At 42.5% G+C, this 26625-nt stretch overlaps 1 protein-coding gene across 1 annotated transcript in view; it reads left to right on the forward strand.

Annotated features, from left to right (window-relative positions):
- Positions 1 to 26625, forward strand: part of LOC115204088 (protein kinase C-binding protein NELL1) — a 448552-nt gene that overhangs the window by 347982 nt on the left and 73945 nt on the right. The window contains exon 14 of the mRNA XM_029769393.1: positions 4104 to 4226. Within this exon, the coding sequence (XP_029625253.1) occupies positions 4104 to 4226 (123 nt within the window). The remainder of the gene's footprint in view (positions 1 to 4103; positions 4227 to 26625) is intronic.

Genomic DNA, 26625 nt, shown 5'->3' on the forward strand with positions numbered 1-26625 from the left:
GCTGTTGCATATTTGTGAGTGAGTGAGTGAGTGAGTGAGTGAGTGAGTGAGTGAGTGAGTGAGTGAGTGAGTGAGTGAGTGAGTGAGTGAGTGAGTGAGTGAGTGAGTGAGTGAGTGAGTGAGTGAGTGAGTGAGTGAGGAGACAATCCAGGGCCTGTTTGACTGGCTCAGCACACAAAGGAGGGATGTGGGAGGAGAGATAGTTTGTCCAGAAATGTTTATCCATGTTTCCCTTCCATAATGTTTCCCTTCCATAAGTTCATGTTCCATTGTCAATTTGTATAGGTTGCGTTACGAGGATTCTACAGGCCCCAATTCCAAATGTATTAGAAAGATTGGAATAATGTATTTACATTGGCCTACAGATTTTCCTTTATCCCTTTAAGTATCTTTTTACTGTACAGAATAGAGCATGTAAAGACCAAGGGGGAGAGGTGTAGGTCCCAATTGTCTAAGGTCCAGCCTCCCAATCACCTCATTTCTCACGTGATATACTTGAGACCGGAACCTTTCAATGACAGTTACAGGTACCCCATTACATGGCTTAAGTGGGCATATTCTGTTTGTGCCTTTGTTTACTCTGGGCAGTCAGTAGTCTACTGTAGGCTAAAAACACCAACGGTACAACTTTTCTATAATTAGATAGACAAGCAGCCCGGGTGGACAGATAAGGCCGATGAGGGAACGAGGCTGCCCTTGTACCCTTCACTTTGCGGAAGTATAGTTACATCTCTTAAACATTCACAGCTGAGTCTGAAGAACACAGTTTTGCTAAAGCCATTTTTTTCTTATGCGTGTATAAATTATTGTATTTATACTTAGTTTAAAAAAGGATCTTTAAGTGTCTCTTTTCCCTATGTCTTACTTACCTCAGTGATTTAAAGGTTCTAGATAGCTACACTCTTAGAAAAAAGGTGCTAACATAATTTGCATCCATCCTCCTCAACTTCACAAGTCCGACTAAAGCTGCCATTGTCAGAAACCATTGAAAACCAGCACAGTAACGCCAGTAAACTAAATAAATCACCATGCAAGCATGCAATAAGCCTGCCAAATAGCTTGGTTGTATTAACCCAGAAGGAGAATAAATTTAATCTAGCGATGTTAAGTTAGTTAACGTTAGCTAGCGAGTGAAACAGTGTCCGAGACAGTCCAGAACAAGTGTCAGACTTAGCTAGCTAACTTTAGCTTTACCATTACAGACACTGAAATAGTTAGCTATTCCGTGACAAAACTTCAGTAAGCTAGAGTCGCGAGCATGGTTGCAAGGCTAACGTTAGCTAACTAAAGTTACCAGAGCCAGAGATATTAGTACAGAAAAAGGTTAGCTAGCTAACGGTTGTTAGTTAACACTCAATATAACATTAGCTAGCTACCTAATTATGATAGGACAACCTTTTTAACCTGAATGATCAGCAAATTCATAATTCGTAACATTTGTTACTTACCGTTTTCATGGTTTTCAGTCATCCAAAATACCCTTAGTCTGTTGAAAAAACACTAGCCATTTTCCACTCACTCAGTCCCACTAGAACTAGATGACTTGCACGTCTCGACACTTGCTCACGTTCTGGTGGCGGGAGAATTAACTCACTGGCTGCACCCCTGCGCCCCTGGCTGCGCCCCCCTGGCTGCGCCCCCCTGGCTGCGCGCCGCTGGCTGTGCGCCCCTGCCAGTCATGTGAAATCCATAGATGAGGGCCTAATTATTTATTTTCAATTGAATTATATCAACTGTAACTCAGTCAAATCTTTAAATTTGTTGCACGTTGTGTTTATATTTTTGTTCAGTATATGATAGTTAACGTTAGCTAGCTAAGCACTAGACAGTAAGGCAGTGGCACTGACAAATTTAAACTGATATCAGCAAACTGTGTGTTAATCTATCCCAAACATGACATTGCTAACTACAGTTGCTAAATACAGTGGTTGCTCGTCTAAAAGTTTTGCGATTATGCTGCGGGACTTAGAGGTAATTTGTGGTTTAGTATGGTACCCTGCATCACTACTACATTGCTCCAGACCAGTGCAAGGGGGAGTTAAAGCACTGATTATGCTTTTGGGTCCCATGGTGCTACTGTGTCTCTAACTGACAATGAATGTACGACATAAACCAAATAGAAACTGATAATTATGCAAAACTAAAACTGTTATTACACTAAGGTTTTTATTCTAGGAGAAAATTAGACTACAATTAGGGTGTGGAAATGTTAGGATTATTTTGCTCTTACTGTAGTACTGTAGCCTACTCCCGACTGGTCACGTGGTGCAGCAGTCTAAGGTGCTGCATTGCAGTGCAAACTGTGTTGCTACAGATGCTGGTTCAATACCCGTGCTGGCCTCGACTGGGAGACACATGAGATGTCTGAAGGCTTTTGGTTTCTCTCCCCCTAAAAACAGAAATAAATCATTATAAATAACAAACTGGCTTTATTTACAAATTAGTAACAATGTCTCACCCCATGTTCAAGAATGGCCTATTTCCCACTAATTTTACGTAATTTTAAAATGAATTAATCTCCAAAATATCTTTATTATCAACTGGCAGCTTCATTAAATAGTATAGTATGCTGGCCAGAGTTCCTCTGTCCAGTGTCTGTGTTTATTTGTCCATCTTAATATTTTATTTTTATTGGCCAGTCTGAGATATGGCTTTTTCTTTGCAACTCTGCTTAAAAGTCCAGCATCCCAGAGTCGCCTCTTCACTGTTGGTGTTTTGCGGATACTATTTAATGAAGTTGCCAGTTGAGGACTTGTGAGGCGTCGGTTTCTCAAACTAGACACTCTAATGTATTTGTCCTCTTGCTCAGTTGTGCACCGGGGCCTCCCACTCCTCTTTCTATTCTGCTTAGAGACAGTTTGCGCTGTTCTGTGAAGGGAGTAGTACACAGCGTTGTACGAGATCTTCAGTTTCTTGGCAATTTCTCACATGGAATAGCCTTCATTTCTCAGAACAAGAATAGACTGACGAGTTTCTGAAGAAAATACTTTGTTTCTGGCCATTTTGAGGCTGTAATCAAACCCACAAATGCTCGCACCAGTCTCATTGTTCTCAGATCGACCACTTACCAAATGCGCTACTGTTTTTCAGCCATGGCCTGCAAAGTCATCATTCAACGTTCTGGCGCCTTCTGAGAGCCTATGGGAGCGTTAGAAAATGTCACGTTACAGCAGAGATCCCCTGTTTTGGATAGAGATGATCAAGAAGGCCAAGAAATGGTCAGAGAGGGCGCTTCCTGTTTGGAATCTTCTCAGGTTTTGGCCTGCCAAATGAGTTCTGTTATACTCACAGACACCATTCAAACAGTTTTAGAAATTATATGCATATTCTAGTTTCTGGGCAGGAGTAATAATCAGATTTAATCGGGTATGTTTTTTATCCGGCCGTGAAAATACTGCCCCCTATCCATAACAAGTTAAACTACACATTTGCACCATCTCCGTTGGTTATCCACTTCCGTTTGAGACCACAAGGCAAAGCAACATACAAATTGAAAAAATCGAATGCATGCAACACACTGCATTTACCAGAGCCTAGTCCGGCAGATGAGAAGCAGCATTATGGATTGCCTTCCATTGAATTTAATGAACTTCCACAGGAACGCATACAGTTTACCACAGTTGGTTTGTACACAGCATAAGATCAAGTGTGTGGCGAAGTTGGAATCATTAACTGCATTCAATATATCTTTTGGCTGTGTTTGTGTTACACAACCTGTTATGGATAACCAGAAGTAGGCGAGTAAATGAGATGCTGTTTTTTTGCAGCGATGAGCGGCTACAGATGGTGTTTGATCATACACTGCCTGTGGTGCAAATCCACTCCCTATTCCGTGAGGCTGAATGCTCAGACCAGCCCCTCGGTACAGCAGCTCAGATATAAAGTACACTGTTGAATGAAAACATGTGACGTTGACCTACAGGAGGGATGCACGTGCACACTCGGCATGCAAACACAGACACAAACAAACACATATTCAAAGACACAAACATGCATTCATGATACAAATACACTCTCACACTGCCAAGTAGTCTATACGCTCACAGACAGACAGACAGACAGACACTACCACACAGTCTGACCCTGCTACATCTCTCCCTCAGAACATGACGAGTGTGCAAGTGGGCAGAGCTCCTGTGACGACAATGCCATCTGTACCAACACCATCAGAGGCCACCTGTGCACCTGTAAGCCTGGCTACGTAGGGAACGGCTCCATCTGCATAGGTAAGACCTCACCCTCCATGCCTCTCTACCTCTTATACCTCTCTCTAACCCTCTTGAGCTCCATCGGTACCCCTACCCCCTACTCTGGACATCCACAGCTCCCTCCCTTTTTCCTCTTCTCTCCTCATCTGCAGAGGAAACATCTTCACCTTGCCCCCTTCTAACCCTCTACACCAGGGGTGTCAAACTCATTTTGCCCAGCAGGCCGGATTCAGTCTTCGACCGAGGTTTGGAGGGCCACACTTAAAATGTATTATATTTCTTCCCCGTCAAAACGTGCAAGAAAATTTCCTCTATCCATCGCTTTTGGAATTCCGATGCTCCCTGATTGTCTAGATTTTGTTTTATGTATACAGTACCAGTCAAAAGTTTGGACATACCTACTCATTCAAGGGTTTTTCTTTATTTGTATTATTTTCTACATTGTAGAGTAATGGCGCAGACATCAAAACTATGAAATAGCACATATGGTATCATGTAGTAACCAAAAAAGTGTTAAACAACTCAAAATACATTTTATATTTCAGATTCTTCAAAGTAGTGTCATGACGTTGCTATCGTTAATGTGATGACATGCTATTTATCAAATAACTAACTATGTTCACTTTTACATAATTAAATGAATCATGTAACAATTAACTCAGTAACCTGGGGCACCACGGGAAAAGTTTGTTTAATGAGTTACCATTTCCCAAATTAACTCAAAGAATATGAGAATATATCAATTTCAAAGCAGTCACTAATGAATTAATTTCCTCATCAGTCTCATTCTGAACGTCGCATGTCGTAAATCTGCACAATCCCGGGTTTCACTAGTCATTCTGTACCACACAAATTGAGTTGATTATTTGTTTACTAACAAGCTAAATGATAACATAAGATACAGATACACAAACAGTCCAGGTTATTGGTTAGAACTTAATACAATGACAGAAGGTCCCTAGCGGACAAACACAATATGACACGTGTTACACAAGATGGAGATTTAAAGAGAGAGAGGGAAAGAGCAAGAGGGAAAAGCAACACTTAGATACATTTGTAAACTATGCTTAGTTTTAGCCCTAACACCTTGCCCCGAACTGCCGCTATTATGGGTAAGAATTGTAATGCCTGTTATTACGTTTTGAAGGTCTCCATTGGGTATCTCTTCATGGGCTGAGTTCAGCTTAGTGGGATAGGTTCGGCCGACGCCTTGTTCTTTCGATGGCCGTCTCCTTCGTTATCAGGTGTAAGTCTCTGATTGTCCACAAGAGGTCACAATGTCCTTTCTCTTAGTTGTCTGTTTCCTTGCACTCGTTCTGTGAGTGTGCTTCTGAGGAGGCTAATCAGCCATGACGACGCTCCTAGCGTGGGTCGGAAGGCCGTGCAGACATCCAGTGACTTGAGAAGAATAACCGGGTGGTCCTGCTTGAATTCACCTGCTTAGATACAGTACTCAACTGTAGCATTGATTGTTAAGAGGTTTCCTTTGTCTTCAACAACCTCGTGTTGCATTTCACGACTAGTCGTAGACTTCGGCTGCAGCACGTGGTCAACTTAGTCTGATTTGTAAATTCTTAACTCACATGTTTTATACCCTAGAGTAGAAAGGGGCGTTTCCGTCTTCATGACACGCTCTCTGGGTTCCCTGGGGCGTAGCTAGTTACGAGGCAAAGTATCACAATTTACTATGATCTCGTTAGACAACAAAAACCACAGCCTCATAGTCACAAAAAAAATTCTCTATGATCTGGATATTTTCTACACAATGCAAAGTATGTAAACATCATGCTCACGTTATGAAAACTCTTCAAGTTACAATGTTATCATCATAACATCCTCATTTAACTTTTTATGACATCACAAATTTGAAGTTCATTTTCATATTCCATCTATCATTGTTACAATCATTTTGGCTGATGAAATATAATGTCCAAAAGTTAATTTATTGCATGTTACAGTTCTGAGGTAGACCGTCCTTAAACCCTCCTGTTGTGTTCGTTTCATGTTAATTAATTCTGTTCCCGGTCCCAAACGACCGCCCCATTATAGCTGATTATGAATCCATAATAATACATAGAGTAGAAGTCGGAAGTTTACATACACCTTAGCCAAATACATTTAAACTCAGTTTTTCACAATTCCTGACATTTAGTCCAAGTAAAAATGACCTGTTTTAGGCCAGTTAGGATCACCACTTTATTTTAAGAATGTGAAATGTCAGAATATTAGTAGAGAGAATGATTTATTTCAGCTTTTATTTATTTCATCACATTCCCAGTGGGTCAGAAGTGTACATACATTAAATTAGTATTTGATAGCATTGCCTTTAAATTGTTTACTTTGGTCAAACGTTTCTGGTAGCCTTCCACAAGCTTCCCACAATAAGTTGGTTGAATTCTGGCCCATTCCTCCTGACAGAGCTGTGTAACTGAGTCAGGTTTGTAGGCCTCCTTGCTCGCACATGCTTTTTCAGTTCTGCCCACACATTTTCAAAAGGATTGAGGTCAGGGCTTTGTGATGGCCACTCCAATACCTTGACTTTGTTGTCCTTAAGCCATTGTGCCACAACTTTGGAAGTATGCTTGGGGTCATTGTCCATTTGGAAGACACATTTGCAACCAAGCTTTAACTTCCTGACTGATGTCTTGAGATGTTGCTTCAATATATCCACCTAATTTTCCTCCCTCATGATGCCATCTATTTTGTGAAGTGCACCAGTCCCTCCTGCAGCAAATCACCCCACAACATGATGCTGCCACCTCCGTGCTACATGGTTGGGATGGTGTTCTTTGGCTTGCAAGCCTCCCCCTTTTTCCTCCAAACATAACGATGGTCATTATGGCCAAACAGTTCTATTTTTGTTTCATCAGACCAGAGGACATTTCTCCAAAAAGTACAATCTTTGTCCCCATGTGCAGTTGCAAACCGTAGTCTGGCTTTTTTATGGTGGTTTTAGAGCAGTGGCTCCTTCCTTGCTGAGCGGCCTTTCAGGTTATGTTGATATAGGACTCATTTTACTGTGGCTATAGATACTTTTGTACCTGTTTTCTCCAGCATCTTCACAAGGTCCTTTGCTGTTGTTCTGGGATTGATTTGCACTTTTCGTTCATCTCTAGGAGACAGAACGCATTTTCTTCCTGAGCGGTATGACGGCTGTGTGGTCCCATGGTGTTTATACTTGCGTACTATTGTTTGTACAGATGAACGTGGTACCTTCAGGCGTTTGGAAATTGCTCCCAATGATGAACCTGACTTGTGGGTGTCTACAATTGTGGAGGTCTTGACTGATGTATTTTGACTTTCCCATGATGTCAAGCAAAGAGGCACTGAGTTTGAAGGTAGGCCTTGAAATACATTGACAGGTACACCTCCAGTTGACTCAAATGATGTCAATTAGCCTATCAGAAGCTTCTAAAGCCATGACATCATTTTCTGGAATTTTCCAAGCTGTTTAAAAGGCACAGTCAACTTAGCGTATGTAAACTTCTGACCCACTGGAGTTGTGATACAGTGAATTATAAGTGAAATAATCTGTCTGTAAACAATTGTTGGAAAAATTACTTGTGTCATGCACAAAGTAGATGTCCTAACCGACTTGCTAAAACTATAGTTTGTTAACAAGAAATATGTTCACATGTTTTAATGACTCCAACCTAAGTGTATGTAAACTTCCGACTTCAACTGTATATTATCACCTAATGTTGAGTTAGATCTTTTTATCAACTTCAGTTCTGGTGACCGTTACAAGTTTTGAACTTCTACTTGCTATTTATGGCCTGTAGGCTAATGAACTTATCCTCTGCAGCAGAGCTAACTCTGGATCTTCATTTTCCTGTGGCGGTCCTCATGAGAGACAGTTTCATCATAGCGCTTTATGGTTTTTGCGTCTGCACTTGAATTTAAAACAAAATTCCGGATTGACTGACCTTCATGTCTTCAATTAATGATGGACTGTCGTTTCTCTTTGCTTATTTGAACGGTTCTTGCCATAATATGGACTTGGTCTTTTAATAAATAGGGCTATCTTCTGTATAGCACTCCTACATTGTCACAAAATAACTGATTGGCTCAAACGCATTAAGAAGGAAAGAAATTACACAAATGAACTTTTAACATGGCACACCTGTTAATTGAAATACATTCCAGGTGACTACCTCTTGAAACTGGTTGAGAGAATGCCAAGAGTGTGCGAAGCTGTCATCAAGGCAAAGTGATGCTACTTTGAAGAATCTCAAATCTAAAATATATTTTGATTTATTTTTGTCGCTTTCTACATGATTCCATATGTGTTATTTCATAGTTTTGATGTCTTCACTACTATTCTACAATGTAGAAAATAGTAACAATAAAGAAAAACTCTTGAATGAGTAAGTGTGTCCAAACTTTTGACTGGTACTGCATATATATGTACAGTCGTGGCCAAAAGTTTTGAGAATGACACAAATTAATTTCCACAAAATTTGCTGCTTCAGTGTCTTTAGATATTTTAGTCAGATTTTACTATGTAATAGTGATGTATAATTACAAGCATTTCATAAGTGTCAAAGGCTTTTATTGACAATTACATGAAGTTGATGCAGAGAGTCAATATTTGCAGTGTTGACCCTTCTTTTTCAAGACCTCTGCAATCCGCCCTGGCATGCTGTCAATTAACTTCTGGGCCACATCCTGACTGATGGCAGCCCATTCTTGCATAATCAATGCTTGGAGTTTGTTAGAATTTGTGGGTTTTTGTTTGTCCACCCGCCTCTTGAGGATTGACCACAAGTTCTCAATGGGATTAAGTTCTGGGGAGTTTCCTGGCCATGGACCCAAAATATTGATGTTTTGTTCCCCGAGCCACTTAGTTATCACTTTTGCCTTATGGCAAGGTGCTCCATCATGCTGGAAAAGGCATTGTTCGTCACCAAACTGTTCCTGGATGGTTGGGAGAAGTTGCTCTCGGAGGATGTGTTGGTACCATTCTTTATTCATGGCTGTGTTCTTAGGCAAAATTGTGAGTGAGCCCACTCCCTTGGCTAAGAAGCAACCTCAAACATGACTGGTCTCAGGATGCTTTACTGTTGGCATGACACAGGACTGATGGTAGCGCTCACCTTGTCTTCTCCGGACAAGCTTTTTTTCCGGATGCCCCAAACAATCGGAAAGGTAATTCATCAGAGAAAATGACTTTACCCCAGTCCTCAGCAGTCCAATCCCTGTACCTTTTGCAGAATATCAGTCTGTCCCTGATGTTTTTCCTGGAGAGAAGTGGCTTCTTTGCTGCCCTTCTTGACACCAGGCCATCCTTCAAAAGTCTTCGCCTCACTGTGCGTGCAGATGCACTCACTCCTGCCTGCTGCCATTCCTGAGCAAGCTCTGTACTGGTGATGCCCCGATCCCGCAGCTGAATCAACTTTAGGAGACGGTCCTGGCGCTTGCTGGACTTTCTTGGGCGCCCTGAAGCCTTCTTCACAACAATTGAACCGCAATCCTTGAACTTCTTGATGATCCGATAAATGGTTGATTTAGGTGCAATCTTACTGGCAGCAATATCCTTGCCTGTGAAGCCCTTTTTGTGCAAAGCAATGATGATGGCATCTGTTTCTTTGCAGGTAACCATGGTTGACAGAGGAAGAACAATGATTCCAAGCACCACCCTCCTTTTGAAGCTTCCAGTCTGTTATTCGAACTCAATCGGCATGACAGAGTGATCTCCAGCCTTGTCCTCGTCAACACTCACACCTGTGTTAACGAGAGAATCACTAACATGATGTCAGCTGGTCTTTTGTGGCAGGGCTGAAATGCAGTGGAAATGTTTTGGGGGATTCAGTTCATTTGCATGGCAAAGAGGGACTTTACAATTAATTGCAATTCATCTGATCACTCTTCATAACATTCTGGAGTATATGCAAATTGCCATCATACAAACTGAGGCAGCAGACTTTGTGAAAATTAATATTTGTGTCATTCTCAAAACCTTTGGCCATGACTGTATGTATATGTGATCGGATGTATAGACATTATGGACAGTATGTGGATAGAATATGTAGTACATGTACATACACATGGAACACTGGTCACTTTAATAATGTTTACATACTGTTTTACCCATTTCATATGTATATACTGTATTCTAGAGAAGGCCATCCTATTCAACGATTATTGTGCATATGCTATTCTATCCTATGTATTGTACAATAATATTTGAATAGGATGGCCTAATCTAGAATACAGAATATACATGTGAAATGAGTAAAACAGTATGTAAACATTATTAAAGTGACCAGTGTCCCATTATTAAAGGGACCAGTGTTCCATGTGTATGTACATAGGGCAGCAGCCTCTAAGGTAGCGGGCTAGTGACAGTGACTAAGTTCAGAGCAGTGTACTGGGAGGAGGCCGGCTAGTGATAGCGATTTAACAGTCTAATGACCTTGAGATAGAAGCTGTTTTTCAGTCTCTCGGTCCCAGCTTTGATTCACACGTACTGACCTCGCCTCATCCAATCAAGTTGTAGAAACATCTCAAACATTTTGGGTTGGCAGGTAGCTTAGTGGTGAGAGCGTTGGGCCAGTAACTGGAAGGTTGCTGGATCGAATCCCAGAGCTGACAAGGTCTGTCATTCTGCCTCTGAACAAGGCAGTTAACCCACTTTTCCCTGGTAGGCTGTCATTGTAAATAAGAATTTGTTCTTAACTGACTTGACTAGTTAAATAAAAATAAATAAATTGAGTCTCATAGCAAAGGTTCTGAATACGGTATTTCTGTTTTTAAATTGTCTATAAACCTGTTTTTGCTTTGTCATTATTGGGTATTGTGTGTATGAGAATTTTTTTTATTAAATCAATTATAATATAACAAAATGCGGAAAAGGGGAAGGGTTCTGTATACTTTCCGAATGCACGTGTTTTTATAAACTGGCGACCATGAGTCTCAGGCAAGGAAAACACCTCTCCTCTCCCCTTCTCATCCTTTTCCCTTTTTCTGTACTCCTCTCCTAAACTCAGTCTATTAATCTTATTCCGTCTCCCAGGAAAAGGACCACGTCTTCTATTCTCTTCCTCTCTTCCTCTCCTCCCTCGCTCTATCGCTCTAGTACTGTCTCGCTGTCTGTCCCCCGTGTCGACCAGTGTGTAATTAGAGTGTAGAATATATTATTTTTATTTGGGAGTGAGGTGTGTGTGTGTGTGTGTGTGCGCACGTGTGTGTGTGTGTGTGTGTGTGTGTGCGCACGTGTGTGTGTGTGTGTGCGCACGTGTGTGTGTGTGTCACACCTGTCGTCTTACCACCGCCTCCCCGTCTCCTTCTGTAATAGAGAGGCATTAGGATGGGAGGCAGGTGGAAGGTAGGTCTACGGAGAGATCAATGCAATTTGCAAAGTGCTTTCCAGACTGTTTCTATGCTGGATTGTCTCCAACAACAGGCACACAGCAGCCCCAGAAAGAAAAAGAAAAACATTTTAAAAAATTGCCATCGAACAACTTTACAGCCACCTCCACATTTTTCACTCTGGAAGTCATGAGTAATATGCGAATGATCCAACTGGGGAAAAATGCTCAGAGAAAAACGCATTAAACAATGACTTGAATATGAAATGCACTCCAACCAGCTCAGAGAAAGAGCGTTCCAACCACACACTAACTGATCATATCTATGTTCGTATTCACGATAAATCAAGTCAAATATTCTTCAAATGGCCCCGTATTGTATTATTATGGAACTATTGCTACATCTCAATTAATTCCCCAGACTATTCATATTCTATGGAGACAGACTTGTAGGAATTATTCCCCATTTTCTCTGTCCCTCCGGGAATTCATTAATGTGTGATGCCCCTATCGTTGGCCAATCGACCTGGAGTGTCTCTCCTCAGGCTGAACATACATCATCACTGTGCTCTTAGAAATTAAGAAATGAGTCACAGATCTGGGCTAGGTCCCGAGTCTGTCCCTGCTAATACTGTCTGTCACTGTGTAGCCAATGTGAAATGGTTATCGGAGTGTTAGTAGACACATCCCGCTTTGAGACCTAGAAGTAGTTGTTTCCCTTGCACTGCAAGAGCCGCAGCATTTGTGGCATTACTGGTAACGCTTCTTGATGGTGGCATGTCAATGTGTATTCAGAGTTTCCCAGGTTCGAGACCAGTGAGGGACAGAAGATTTAAGCTGGTAGGAATGTAGCTAGCATAATGTCCCTGCTAATATAGAGGAGGTAAGCATGTAACTAGGGAAAGGGAGCACCTAGTCAGTTGCACAACTAAATACATTCAACCAAAATGTGTATTCCGTATTTTACGTCATTGGCGCCCAGGGAGCAGTTGTTGGGGGTTAACTGCCTTGCTCAAGGGCAGAACGGCAGATTTATTCCAACCTTGCGAGCTCAGGGATTTGAACCAGCAACCTTTTGGTTACTGGCCTGATGCTCTTAACTGCTAGGCTACCTGCGGCCCCTGTTAATGTTAATGCAATAGAGGTAAACTGGTAGTAATGCAGCTAACATAACATCCTTGCTAACGCTAACAAAGAGGTAAGCTGGTAGTACTGTAGCTTGCTAAGCATCGTGCTGTGATGCAACCTTCCCTGTGTCTAACGATAGAGGTGTATGAATAGAGGAAGTAAAGTGGTTAACTAAAGAGAGAATACTCATCCTCTTTTGGAGGACAATGGAAGACTATTTCAGAAGGCAGAGGCTGCACGACCGGATCAAACCTCTCCATTATGCTTTTCCCAAACCGTATAACATTCTGCGCATGTACCAACTTAACCCACTGCATGCCAAGCAGTTCATGGGAATATGCATTTAGATCTTCTTGAATAATGTACAGTGTTGTTTCGTGGGCAAATGTTTGAGCAGATGATCTTAACAAACTGTGGCCTGCCTGTGTTTTGTTACAAACAAAGCACATATTTTGCGTAGTGGCACACACTGTTGAGAAGCTAGATTCAATTTCTATGAGTACGATCTTGAACAGCAATGAATGTCATAGAGGAGACATGGACATATTATGGGAGCCAGAGGTGTCATTCTGTATCCGATTCCATTCAATTTTCTACTGTGCAATACTACATTTTACATTCACCTATAATGTGTATGCGTACTTTATCTTATTCAAATAACATATTTGCACTATATGACATAATGATGTCCCTCCATTTCATCTATAATGTTTAGGATCAGACCAGGACAGCTCTGTATAGATGGAGATGTATGTGTTCCATGAACTGAGTTGGTGAAAAGCACACTCAGTTCCATCTCATTCTTATACTTTTCTGCAGCTCTTACAGCTGCAGCCTTTACTTACCTTGAATTTGGCTTCCCCTAGTGTTGATCTGGAGTATTTTCCTTCACCTAGAAAATTGACCCGTCATGTGACCTGTTAGGAGGAAGTTGTTCATCGTTGCCTCATGTCGAGCTCAGAGTGCTCTGTTTCAGTTGTCTGCTTACAATCTTCATCCATCCTTTACGTTGTATGCCTTAGGAAGCTTAGTCAGTGAGTATATATCTTTCCTTTCAGAGCATTATTTGTGGAATTTGGAAGTGTATGTTTACTTTGTGGAATAGATGGACAGCACTAGCTTAATTGCTGCAGTATTTTACCCTAGCTTTTGCTTGTTGTTAGTGTGAACAAAATATCAGGTTACGTTCATATCTAGTTTGTATTTTAGGACAGATTACATTGTCTTATGAAGACACTATTGCCTTTGTTTCAGTTTCACGCTGTTTCAAATCAATATATCTTGTGAACATGGAGATCATGCTTTGAGGATTATTGATGTGAAGGCATTTATCTTGCTGTCAAAATATGCACAGTAACGCATATGGAGGACAGTATAGGGAAATGACAGCTCTCTAGCGGGCAGGACCACAAGTTGGATCAAGCAACAGACACTGCTAACCCATCACAACGCCCAGAGAAGCCTATAACAATTGCGGCAGAGTACAGACATCCTCCAACACACTGTGGCCAAGGAGCAGGCATCCACCTTCAAGACCAGGTCTCGTGCTTCAGCCTCATCCTACCATTCAAGCAGCTCACCTACAGGAGCTGCAGCCGCCATAGCAAGGGCAAAAGCAGAAGCTGTAAAAGTTCACCTCTCCTTTGTGGAGAAAGAAAGGACAATGAAAATAGAAAAAGCACAATTAGAAGCATCTATGAATGTGCTGAAAGAGGAAAAGGAAGTGGCTGAAGCTGAGGCTCTAGAAGCTGCTGCTGATTTCGGCAGTCAGAAAAGTAGTTGCAGACTCAAGCTCGACTCCACCCAACTCGACCCCACACAGTGAGCTAAGGAGTATCTCATAGAGCAACCTAAATCCTACTACACTCCCAAGCCAATGACAGGAGCAGAGCGTCCTCTGATGGCGAGACAAGACAGGGATATACCAGGCCAGAGCCCGCACGTAACACCCTATTGCAACGTCTCAAGCCTGAGATCAGTTCTTCACCTGTTGACACCACTACCGCTGTAGACCGCCATTTCCCTAATCTGGAGTCAAGGCCAGCCCAGCAGTTTCACCTCACCCCTAGCTTACACGGTTCCCTTCAAGAAGGCCAGAACAGCAGCTGGACCCAAAGAAGTATGCACAATGACGGAAGTCATCCACCTGCTCCACATTACAAGCGCACATGGGAAGACCCCCCAAGTGGGAACCCATACATTTCCAACTTTGTGGGTTACTTCGCTCGTCGCGAGCTCATCACCAATGGTCTACTCCAATGTTATGACCAACTGGATAGCTACAGGGCTTAGACTTAACCTACAGTGACAAAAGTGATCTTCTAGTTAACCTCTCTGGGTGTCCCACCTACTCAACAGCCAGTGGAATCCCATGGCGCGTTATTCAAATACCTTAGAAATGCTATTACTTCAATTTCTCAAACATATGACTATTTTACAGCATTTTAAAGACAAGACTCTCGTTAATCTAACCACACTGTCCAATTTCAAAAAGGCTTTACAACGAAAGCAAAACATTAGATTATGTCAGCAGAGTACCCAGCCAGAAATAATCAGACACCCATTTTTCAAGCTAGCATATAATGTCACATAAACCCAAACCACAGCTAAATGCAGCACTAACATTTGATGATCTTCATCAGATGACAATCCTAGGACATTATGTTATACAATACATGCATGTTCTATTCAATCAAGTTCATATTTATATCAAAAACCAGCTTTTTACATTAGCATGTGACTAGCATGTGACTAGCATTCCCACCGAACACTTCCGGTGAATTTACTAAATTACTCACGATAAACGTTCACAAAATACATAACAATTATTTTAAGAATTATAGATACAGAACTCCTTTATGCACTCGCTATGTCCGATTTTAAAATAGCTTTTCGGTGAAAGCACATTTTGCAATATTCTGAGTAGGCTAGCTATTTTGACACCCACAAAGTGTGGTACTCACCAAACTCCGATTTACTATTAGAAAAGTTTGATTACCTTTGGTGTTCTTCGTCAGAATGCACTCCCAGGACTTCTACTTCAATAACAAATGTTGGTTTGGTCCCAAATAATCCATAGTTATATCCAAATAGCGGCGTTTTGTTTGTGCGTTCAAGACACTATCCGAAGGGTAAATAAGGGTGACGCACCCGACGCGTTTCGTGACAAAAAAATTCGAAATATTCCATTACCGTACTTCGAAGCATGTCAACCGCTGTTTAAAATCAATTTTTATGCCATTTTTCTCGTAAAAAAGCGATAATATTCCGACCGGGAGTGGTTGTTTTCGTTCAAAGAGAGAGAAACTAAACATGGTGTCGGCTCATGCACGCGCCTCAGTCTCATTGTTCTCAGATCGACCACTTACAAAAATGCGCTAATGTTTTTCAGCCAGGGCCTGCAAAGCCACCATTCATCTTTCTGGCGCCTTCTGAGAGCCTATGGGAGCGTTAGAAAATGTCACGTCATGCCAGAGATCCCCTGTTTTGGTTAGAGATGATCAAGAAGGCCATGAAATGGTCAGAGAGAGCGCTTCCTGTTTGGAATCTTCTCAGGTTTTGGCCTGCCAAATGAGTTCTGTTATACTCACAGACACCATTCAAACAGTTTTAGAAACTGTAGGGTGTTTTCTATCCAAATCAAACAATTATATGCATATTCTAGTTACTGGGCAGGAGTAGTAACCAGATTAAATCGGGTACGTTTTTTATCCGGCCGTGCAAATACTGCCCCCTATCCCCAACAGGTTTTAAGTGGCTTGGAAGAGTCTGCTGAAGATATAAAACCAATCCGACCCATTCATGTAAACCATCCAAAACAAGGTCTGAGGATGGTTTGGGATAAACTTGTGGAACGCTACGGTTCCCTAGAGGTGATAGAGTCTCCCCAAGATCTCCAACAAGGATTACCCAAAGCTGAGGGAGTTGGGCGACCTGCTTATGGAGATTCGATCCGCCAAGGCCGAAGGAGACCTCCCTGGCCTAGCTTTTCTCAATACAGCTCAAGGTGTAAACCCTATAGTCGAGGTGTTAACCCTATAGAAACTGCCCTTCAGGTTACAAGAGAAATTGGTTCCAACTACAAGCAACAGTATCATTTTTGCCTCCTTTTGCCTTCTTTGTTGACTCCGTAATCCAGCAAGCCAGAATCAGGAACGACCCCAGTTTCAGCCTTGTTGCCAATGTTGCTAAAGCAGACAAAGTTCCCTGGAAGCAAAGCAGTCAGAGAGAATTCTCAGTTCATAAAACAAAGGTATCCCCCACTACCACCTCTGACTCAGACAAGCCTATCAAGTAAGCTGAGAATTCCAAATGCCAGTGCCTTATCCACAAGAAACCTCACCCCTTACGGAAGTCTCACGGAAGTGCCTTCTGTGAGAAACCACTGGGCCAACACAAGGCTTTCCTGAAAGAGAATGGCTTATGCTTTAGATGTTGTTCATCCTCTTTTCACATTGCCAAGAACTGCAAGTCAAGCGTTAGCTGCGCAGACTGTGAGAGCGAGTGTCATAATACCACCATTCATCCAGGACCACCCCCCTGGGTCAAAAAAGCAGACCTCCTACAGAGCACAGTGGGGAGGAAGAGCTCACACATCCTTCTGATGAAAAGTCTCAGTGTACCCAAGTCTGCAGTGGGAACCTCAGACAGGTCTTGCTCTAAGATCTGCCTCGTCAAAATCTACCCAACAGGCTACCGAGAGAGCAGTGAAATTCTATGCCATCCTCGACGAGCAAAGCAACAGATTGGTTTGTTCTGAGTTCTTCGATATCTTCAGGGTACAAGGTCCCAGCTCTCCCTACTCCCTTAAGACCTGCGCTGGAGTGATGGAGACAGTAGGAAGAAGAGCCAATGGCTACAAGGTAGATTCTATGGATGGGCAAGTCAGTCTTCCGCTGCAAACTCTCATCGAGTCTAATGAGATCCCAATCAACCGATCCGAGATCCCAACTCCAGACGCAGCGCTCCACCATGCTCACCTGAAACCCCTTGCTCACCTCATCCCAGAACTCGTACCCAAGGCTCCCATCATGCTCCTTCTTGGAAGAGATATATTATACTTCCATAAGCTCCACAAGCAAGTTAATGGGCCTCATGACTCACCATACGCCCAGAAGCTTGACATCGGATGGGTCAAAATAGGCAATGTCTGCCTGGGAGCATTCACAAGCCTCTCTCAGTGAGTACCTTTTACACAAACACTTTGGAGAAAGGACGACCTACTCTCTTCGAGCCATGTCCCAACCTCTTCTTGGTGAAAGAAAGATTCTGGAATGCCCAAGCTCGCGATCAGCCTGCGCTATGCTGCTACAAAAGACTTCCTTGCGACAAAGAGGAAGTTCACTTGGGCTGCAATGTGTTCCAGCAAACTAGATACGACAACAAAGTGGCCTTCTCCATCGAAGACAGCTCTTTTCTGAAAATCATGAAGGAAGGGATCAGGAAGGACGACAGCAACAGCTGGGTGGCACCATTACCATTCCAGACACCAAGATGTCGTCTCACCGACAATCGACATCTAGCGCTGAAACGCTTCTCCTCCCTCAGATGCAACTTCCTTAGGAAGCCTGAGATGAAAGACCATTTTGTCTCTTTTATGGAGAAGATTTTTGAGTATGGTCATGCTGAACTGGCTCCGCCCCTGAAAGAAGAATAATAACACTGGTACCTACCTATATTGGTGTCTATCACCCAAAGAAGCTTGGTCAAATCCGTGTGGTTTTTGACTCTAGTGCCAAATACGATGGAGTATCCCTCAATGACGTTCTCATGACTGGGTCTGACCTCAACAACAAACTCCTTGGGGTGCTTACTCCTCTTCCGTAGGGAATCTGTCGCTGTGACAGTGGATATCCAACAAATGTTCCACTGTTTTCTGGTGAAAGAAGACTGTAACTTCATGAGATTCCTGTGGTTCCAGGACAACGACTTGTCCAAAGACATCATCGACTACCGCGTGAAGGTCCATGTCTTCGGTAACAGTCCTTCCCCAGCAGTGGATATCTACAGCCTCAGTCAGTTCAAAAAGGAGAACCAGACTACGATCCTGATGTCAGACAGTTTGTGGAACGTGACTTCTATGTCGAAGATGGCATAAAGTAATTTCCTACAGTCCAAGATGCAGTCACCCTGCTCTAGAGAACACAAGAGATTCTTGACCTCTCTAATCTGAGGTTACACAAGATTGCATTGAACAAGAAGGAGGTAATGGAAGCATTTCTATCTCAAGATCACACAAATGACCTCAAAGATCTCGACATCGGGTCAGACACTCTGCCTATGCAGCGCAGCTTGGGTCTTAACCTCTCTCGGGGAGGTAAGTGAAAAATCAGCCAGTGAAAAATCAGAGCACCAAATTCAAAATCACAAAATGTCATAGTTCAAAGTTCTCAAACAAAGGACTATTTTACACCATTTTAAAGGTACACGTCTCCTTAATGTAACCACATTGTCCGATTTCAAAAAGGCTTTATGGCGAAAGCATAAAGTTAGATTATGTTAGGACAGTTCCAACAAAAGAAAAAGCACACCGCCATTTTCCTAGCAAGGACAGGCGTCACAAAATCCAGAAAAACAGCTAAAATTATGTACTAACCTTTGACGATCTTCATCGGATGACACTCCTAGGACATCATGTTACACAATACATGCATTTTTTGTTCGATCAAGTACATATTTATATCCATAAACCCCATTTTACATTGGCGCGTGACGTTCAGAAAATATTTTGCCTCCAATACTCCCAGTGAATCAGCAAAATAATTTACAAAAATACTCACCATAAACGTTGATAAAATATTAAACTGTCAGTCAAAGAATTATAGATGAACATCTCCTTTATGCTAACGCTGTAACAGATTTCAAAAAAGCTTCACGAGGAAAACACACTTTGCAATAATCTGAGTACTGCGCTCAGAAAAATACACTAGGCAATACAGATACCTGCCATTTTGGAGTCATCTAAAATCATAAATAGCATTAGAAATATTCACTTACCTTTGATGATCTTCATCAGAAGGCACTTCCAGGAATCCCAGGTCCACAATAAATGTTGCTTTGTTTGATAAAATCCATCATTTATGTCCAAATAGCTCCTTGTTGTTAGCGCGTTCAGTTAGCTACTCCAAGTGTAGGAAGTGCGCGGAAAATGTCACAACGAAAAGTAAAAAAAGTTATATTTACGTTCGTTCAAACATGTCAAACGTTGTATAGCATCAATCTTTAGGGCCTTTATCACTTAGAACTTCAATAATATTCCAACCGGACAATTCCATTGTCTTGAAAAATGTTTTGGAACACAGCTACCTCTCACGTGAATGCACGCCAATGAACTGATGTCCTTCCCTGGGTCACCAACTTCCCCACCTTCTTGTTCGCTCTCTGTTCATCATAGACGCCTCAAACAACTTTCTAAAGACTGTTGACATCTAGTGGAAGCCTTAGGAAGTGCAAAATGAACCCTAAGTCACTGTGTTCGATAGGCAATGACTTGAAAGGACTACAAGCACCAGAATTCTCACTTCCTGGTTAGATTTTTCTCAGGTTTTTGCCTGCCATTTTAGTTCTGTTATACTCACAGACATCATTCAAACAGTTTTAGAAACTTCAGTGTTTTCTATCCAAATCTACTAATAATATGCATATTCTAGTTCCTGGGCCCAAGTAGTAGGCCGTTTTAATTTGGGTAAGTTTTTCATCCGGCCGTGAAAATACTGCCCCCTACCCTAGAGAGGTAAACTGGGACCTCAGGACTGACACTTTCACCTTCAAGGTAGCCGAAGATGAGAAGCCCTTCACACGCCGAGGAGTGCTGTCAACTGTGAACAGTCTGTACGACCCACTTGGATTTGTGGCCCCTATCACCATTCAAGGCAAGTCTATTGTCAGGGAGCTCACCATGGCCAATGGTGAATTGGACTCCCCTCTGCCTCCAGAAATGGAGGAGCCATGGGTTGCATGGAGAGAATTTTTTGAAAGAGCTATGTAACCTTCATATCCATAGGGCCTACACTATGGTCTCACCCTCAGAAGTGAGACGAAGAGAACTATGCATATTCATCCACAAAGGCAGTTGCCTACCTCAAAGTGGCAGGTGTCAAAGGATTGAGTCACATGGGCTTTGTTATGGGTAAAGCAAAATTGACTCCACTCCCAGAACATCACTTTTCTCTTCAACAACACTACAGCAGGAAAAAAACAGCAACTGTAAGGGCTGGCACTACTGTCAGACAACATGCACAGCAGACGGATTTTCTCAGTCAAAGGATATCATCATACGGACAGTCCATGAGGAAACCTATCCAAGATAGTTTGAGTGCATCAGGAACCAGGAAACAATTCCCAAAGAAAGCTCTCTGAGAGCTTTAGATCCATTCATTGATAAAGATGGCCTTCTGAGAGTTGGGGGTCGCATCACAGAAGCAAAACTCAGACATGATGAGAATAACCCCCTGATCATCCCGGGGAAGCATCACGTTGCAGCTTTACTGGTGAGGCATTACCACGAACGGATCCAACACCAGGGATGCCTTTTCACAGTGGGAGGCATTCGTACAGCCGGTCTTTGGATAGTTGGCGGTAAAAGGTGCGTGAACAGCATCATCCACCAGTGTGTCACCTGTCAGAAAAGTCATGGTCCTTCTCAAGCACAGAAGATGGCCAGCCTTCCTGCTGATCGTCTCTCCACCGAACCTCCGTTCACCCATGTCGGTCTAGACGTATTTGGTCCATTGACCGTCGCCTCTCGCCGGACAAGAGGAGGCCTCGCCCACAGAAAGCGGTGGGTCGTCATATTCACCTGTATGAGCATGAGAGCCGTTTCATATCAAAGTCCTTCAGTCACTGGATACATCAAGCTTCATCAACACCCTGAGGCGTTTCATCTCGATCTGAGGCCCAGCCAATCATATTCGTTCCGACCGTGGGACCAACTTCATTGGGGCCTGCAAGTAACTTAAAACCTGTTGGGGCTAGGGGGCAGTATTGAGAATTTTGAAAAAAATATGTGCCCATTTTTAACTGCCTCCTACACCAACTCAGAAGCTAGAATATGCATATTATTGTTCAGGTTTGGTTAGAAAACACTCTGAATTTTCTAAAACTGTTTGAATGGTGTCTGTAAGTATAACAGAACTCATATGGCAGTCAAAACCCTGAGACAAATTCTGACAGGAAGTGGATACCTGATGTGTTGAATTACCTTTAAGCCTATGCCATTGAAACACACAGGGGCTTATTAATCGTTGAGCACTTCCTATGGCTTCCACTAGATGTCACCAGTCTTTACAAAGTGGTTTGAATCTGCTACTGTGAGATCTGACCGAACAAGAGCCTTGGAACGGTGGTGGCCGATAAGACTCTGGCGCGCGAATTCATGTTGGGTACTCTCGTTCCAATACGTTTTAAAAGAGAATGCAATCGTCCGCCTTGAATATTATTCATGTTCTGGTTGAAAAGGCACTAATGATTTATGCTATACAACGTTTGACATGTTTGAACGAACGTAAATATTTTTTTCCCCCTCTTTCATGAAGACAAGTCCGGAGGGCGTAGTTCATGGGCTAACGACACGGAGCTTTTTGGACATAAATTATGAGCTTTTTCGAACAAAACTACATTTGTTATGGACCTGGGATTCCTGGAAGTGACATCTGATGAAGAGAATCAAAGGTAATGGATTATTTACATAGTATTTTTGATTTTAGATCTCTCCAACATGGCAGTTAGTCTGTATCGCAAAGCGTATTTTTCTGGGTGCAGTGCTCAGATTATTGCAAAGTGTGATTTCCCAGTAAGGTTATTTTTAAATCTGGTAATCCGGTTGCGTTCAAGAGATGTAAATCTATAATTCTTTGAATGACAATATAATATTTTACCAATGTTTTCGAATAGTAATTATTTAATTTGTTGTGCTGATTGACTGGCGGTTATTGGAGGGAAAAGATTTCCTCAACATCAACGCCATAGTAAAACGCTGTTTTTGGATATAAATATGAACTTGAAAGAACAAAAAATGCATGTATTGTCTAACATAATGTCCTAGGAGTGTCATCTGATGGAGATTGTCAAAGGTTAGTGCATAATTTTAGCTGGTTTTCTGCTTTTGGTGACGTGTGTCTTTGCATTGACAAAACATTACACACAGCTATTTTCAATGTACTGTCCTAACATAATCTAACTTTATGCTTTCGCCGTAAAGCCTTTTTGAAATCGGACAACGTGGTTAGATTAAGGAGATGTTTATCTTTCAAAGGGTGTAAGATAGTTGTATGTTTGAGAAATTTGAATTATGACATTTAATTGTTTTCAAATTTGGCGCTCTTGATATTTCACCTGTTGTTGATAGGGTGTACCAGGGGTGGGACACTTGCGTCCCACACAGCCCATAGAGGTTAAGATCCCCTCGAACATCAATGACGACTCCGTGGATACCTACCTGACAGAACAGGGCTGCACCTGGATATTCAACCCACCTCATGCCTCTCACATGGGTGGTGCCTGGGAGAGAATGATTGGCATAGCAAGGAGAATCCTGGATTCTATGTTCCTCCAACAGGGTCATTCAAGTCACGAAAGTCACGAAACACTCATTACTCTGATGGCAGAAGGGGCTGCCATCATCAATGCCAGACCTCTAGTACCAGTCTCTACAGATCCAGATGACCCCCTCATACTTGCACCTGCTACTCTCACACAGAAAGTGAGTACAGGAGAAGGCTGAGCACGCACCCTTGTGGAGCCCCAGTGTTGAGGATCAGCAGAGTGGAGGTGATGTTTCCTACCTTCACCACCTGGGGGAGGCCTGTCAGGAAGTCCAGGACCCAGTTGCACAGGGCAGGGTTCAGACCCAGGGCCTCAAGCTTAATGATGAGTTTGTAGGTTACTATGGTGTTGAATGCTGAGCTATAGTCAAACAGCATTCTTACATAGGTATTCCTCTTGTCCAGATGGGATAGGGCAGTGTGCAGAGTGATGGCGATTGCATGGTCTGTGGATCTATTGGGGCGGAAAGCAAATTGAAGTGTGTCCAGGGTGGCAGGTAAGTGTAGCGGTGATATGATCCTTGACTAGTCTCTCAAAGCACTTAATGATGACAGAGGTGAGTGCTACGGGCGATAGTCATTAAGATCAGTTACCTTTGCCTTCTTGGGTACAAGAACAATGGTGGCCCTCTTGAAGCATGTGGGGACAGCAGACTGGGATAGGGAGAGATTGAATATGCCCGTAAACACACCAGCCAGCTGGTCTGCGCATGAACACAAATTGCTCCTCCCCCTCATGTCAATGAGATGATTGCTGGTTCACATAAAGCTTGGTCTCCACCACAGGAGACAGTTTACTGTTATTGATCCTGAAAGGGTCAAGAGGACACCACATGTATGGAAATTAGAATCTTAAACTGGTACTGTGTGGCTCAGTTGGTAGAGCATGGTGCTTGCAATGTGAGGGTTGTGGGTTTGATTCCCACGGTGAAAAAGTAAAATAAATGCATGCATTCATTACTGCATGTCTCTGGAAAATATAATTTCCTCAAATATAAATGTTAAACTCCTTCTCTCTATCACCCTTTCTTTATCTCCTTCCTCTTACTGTCTCTCTATCCCTCCGTCTGTCTATCTCTCACCTTACTCTCTCTTCTTCCTTCTCTCCATCATCATGTTATCCTCAGAGGAGCAGCAAGTGTACCATTGTTTAAAACCCCAGCACACAACAATAGACGGGCCACTGAAGTTCAATCAGAGCCCAGCTAAAGATTATAGTTCAGTATTGTTACCCGCTTCCCACTTAATGAACAGATGTGCATTGTAAATCCTCTTGTCATTTGCAAAATGAGCTCCCTAATCTTGTTAATGGTCTTTTTCTCTTTCTTTAGGACCGGTTTGTTATACACAAGAGGTTTTTAAAAAGAGAGGATTTCAGCGGGGCCTAAACACTGGCTTAGAGAACAATGGGAGATGCCTGCTCTTTTCTCATCTATTTGTGCTAACAACATGTGACTGTGTTAGAATAGTCTAACCGCGTGCCGTAGTGGTGTGATACTGAGTGTAAAGATGTTTGCTGCATTGGGGGAAATAGAGTGAGTGAGGGAGGGAGGAAGGTAGAGTGTCGGAATAGGAGATGATGCTGTTCTCGTTTCCCTGCAAGTGCTAGATTCTGCTAATATTTTTTTTTCAAAAAATTTGGCAGGACGATAGGAAAACACTAAGTTGTGCTGTTCAGATCCGTGCTGGAGGCCATATTGGTATTTTCTCAACATTTAAGGTCATAGGAGGAAAAAGCATGCATGATTAATTGGAAAATGTAAAATACAAAAAAAACATGTTTTTGTAGGTGGTACTAATTATCAAAGCAATTATTTTTAGCCTCATCCTGCTGTTGGATTTAGCTGCAGTGGAGCAAAGAAGGAAGTGTCTGCAGTCATCGTCTCAGATCCTATTCCTTACAGAATGGCAGTTGCATCCCAAATGGGATCATATTCCATATATAGTGCACTACTTTGGACCAGGGCCCATTGGGCTTTGGTCAAAAATAGTGCACTATATAGGGAATACGGTGATATTTGGGACTCAGGCGGCATCAGAGGAGCTTCGTGTGTTTGTGTGTGTGTGCTTTTGTGCACGTGTGTGTGTGTGTGCATGTGTGTGATTGCCTGAATCTTGAGAGTAAGATGTTGGGGGGGTGCTATGGAATTGTTTTAAACTGAACAAAAATATAAACGCAACATGCAACAATTTTAAAGATTTTACTGAGTTATAGTTAATATTAGGAAATCAATCAGTTGAAATAAATTAATTAGGCCCTAATCTATGGGTTTCACATGACTGGGCAGGGCACACCCACTGGGGAGCCACGCCCAACCAATCAGAAATTGTTTTTTCCCCCCACAAAATGGCTTTATTACAGACAGCAATACTCCTCAGTTTCATCAGCTGTCCGGGTGGCTGGTCAAAGAATGGCGCCGGAGGGGATGGCTGCCGTTTTATGTGCTCCTAACCAACTGTGCTATTTTTATTTGTTTTTTTTGCATTGCTTTTAACTTATTTTGTACATAATGTTGCTGCTACCATCTCTTATGATGGGAGATAACTTCTCACCTCGAACTAGACAAAGGTTTTTTTCTTTAACGAGTACGATGCAAAGGATATACTGCTTTCTCTGGAACATACAGCTGCCGGGGTTTTCGGTACATCGGCAAGATAGAACAGCTGCCTCCGGTAAGACAAGGGGTGGCGGTCTGTGTATATTTGTAAGTAACAGCTGGTGAACAAAATCTAATATTAAGTCTCAAGGTTGTGCTCGCCTGAGGTTGTATCTCATGATAAGCTGTATATCACACTATTTACCAAGAGAGTTTTCATCTATATTTTTAGTAGCTGTCTATTTACCACCACATACCAATACTGGCACTAAGACGGCACTCAAAGAGCTATATAGAGCCATAAGGAAACAGGAAAATACTCATCGAAAGGTGGCGCTCCTAGTGGCCTGGGTAGGGAAACTTAAATCTGTTTAACCTTCTACCAGCATGTTAAATGTGCAACCAAAGGGGGAAAAAACTCTATACCACCTTTACTCCACACACAGAGACGCAAACAAAGCTCTCCCTCTCCTTCCATTTGGAAAATCTGACCATAACTTTATCCTCCTGATTCCTGCTTACAAGCAAAAACTAAAGCAGGAAGTACCAGTGACTCGCTCAATAAGGAAGTGGTCAGACGACTCGGATGCTAATCTACAGGACTGTTTTGCTAGCAGAGACTAGAATATGTTCTGGGATTCTTCCGGTGGCATTGAGGAGTACACCACATCAGTCACTGGCTTCATCAATAAGTTCATCGATGTTGTCGTCTCCACAGTGACTGGCATGTACAGTTGGGGCATGTACAGTACATGCCCCAACCAGAAGCCATGGATTATAGGCAATTTATGCACTGAGCTAACTGAGTTACCTCAGTTACCGTACTTCGAAGCATGTCAAA

This window comes from Salmo trutta, chromosome 12, assembly GCF_901001165.1.
Source record: "Salmo trutta chromosome 12, fSalTru1.1, whole genome shotgun sequence".
NCBI lineage: Eukaryota > Metazoa > Chordata > Actinopteri > Salmoniformes > Salmonidae > Salmo > Salmo trutta.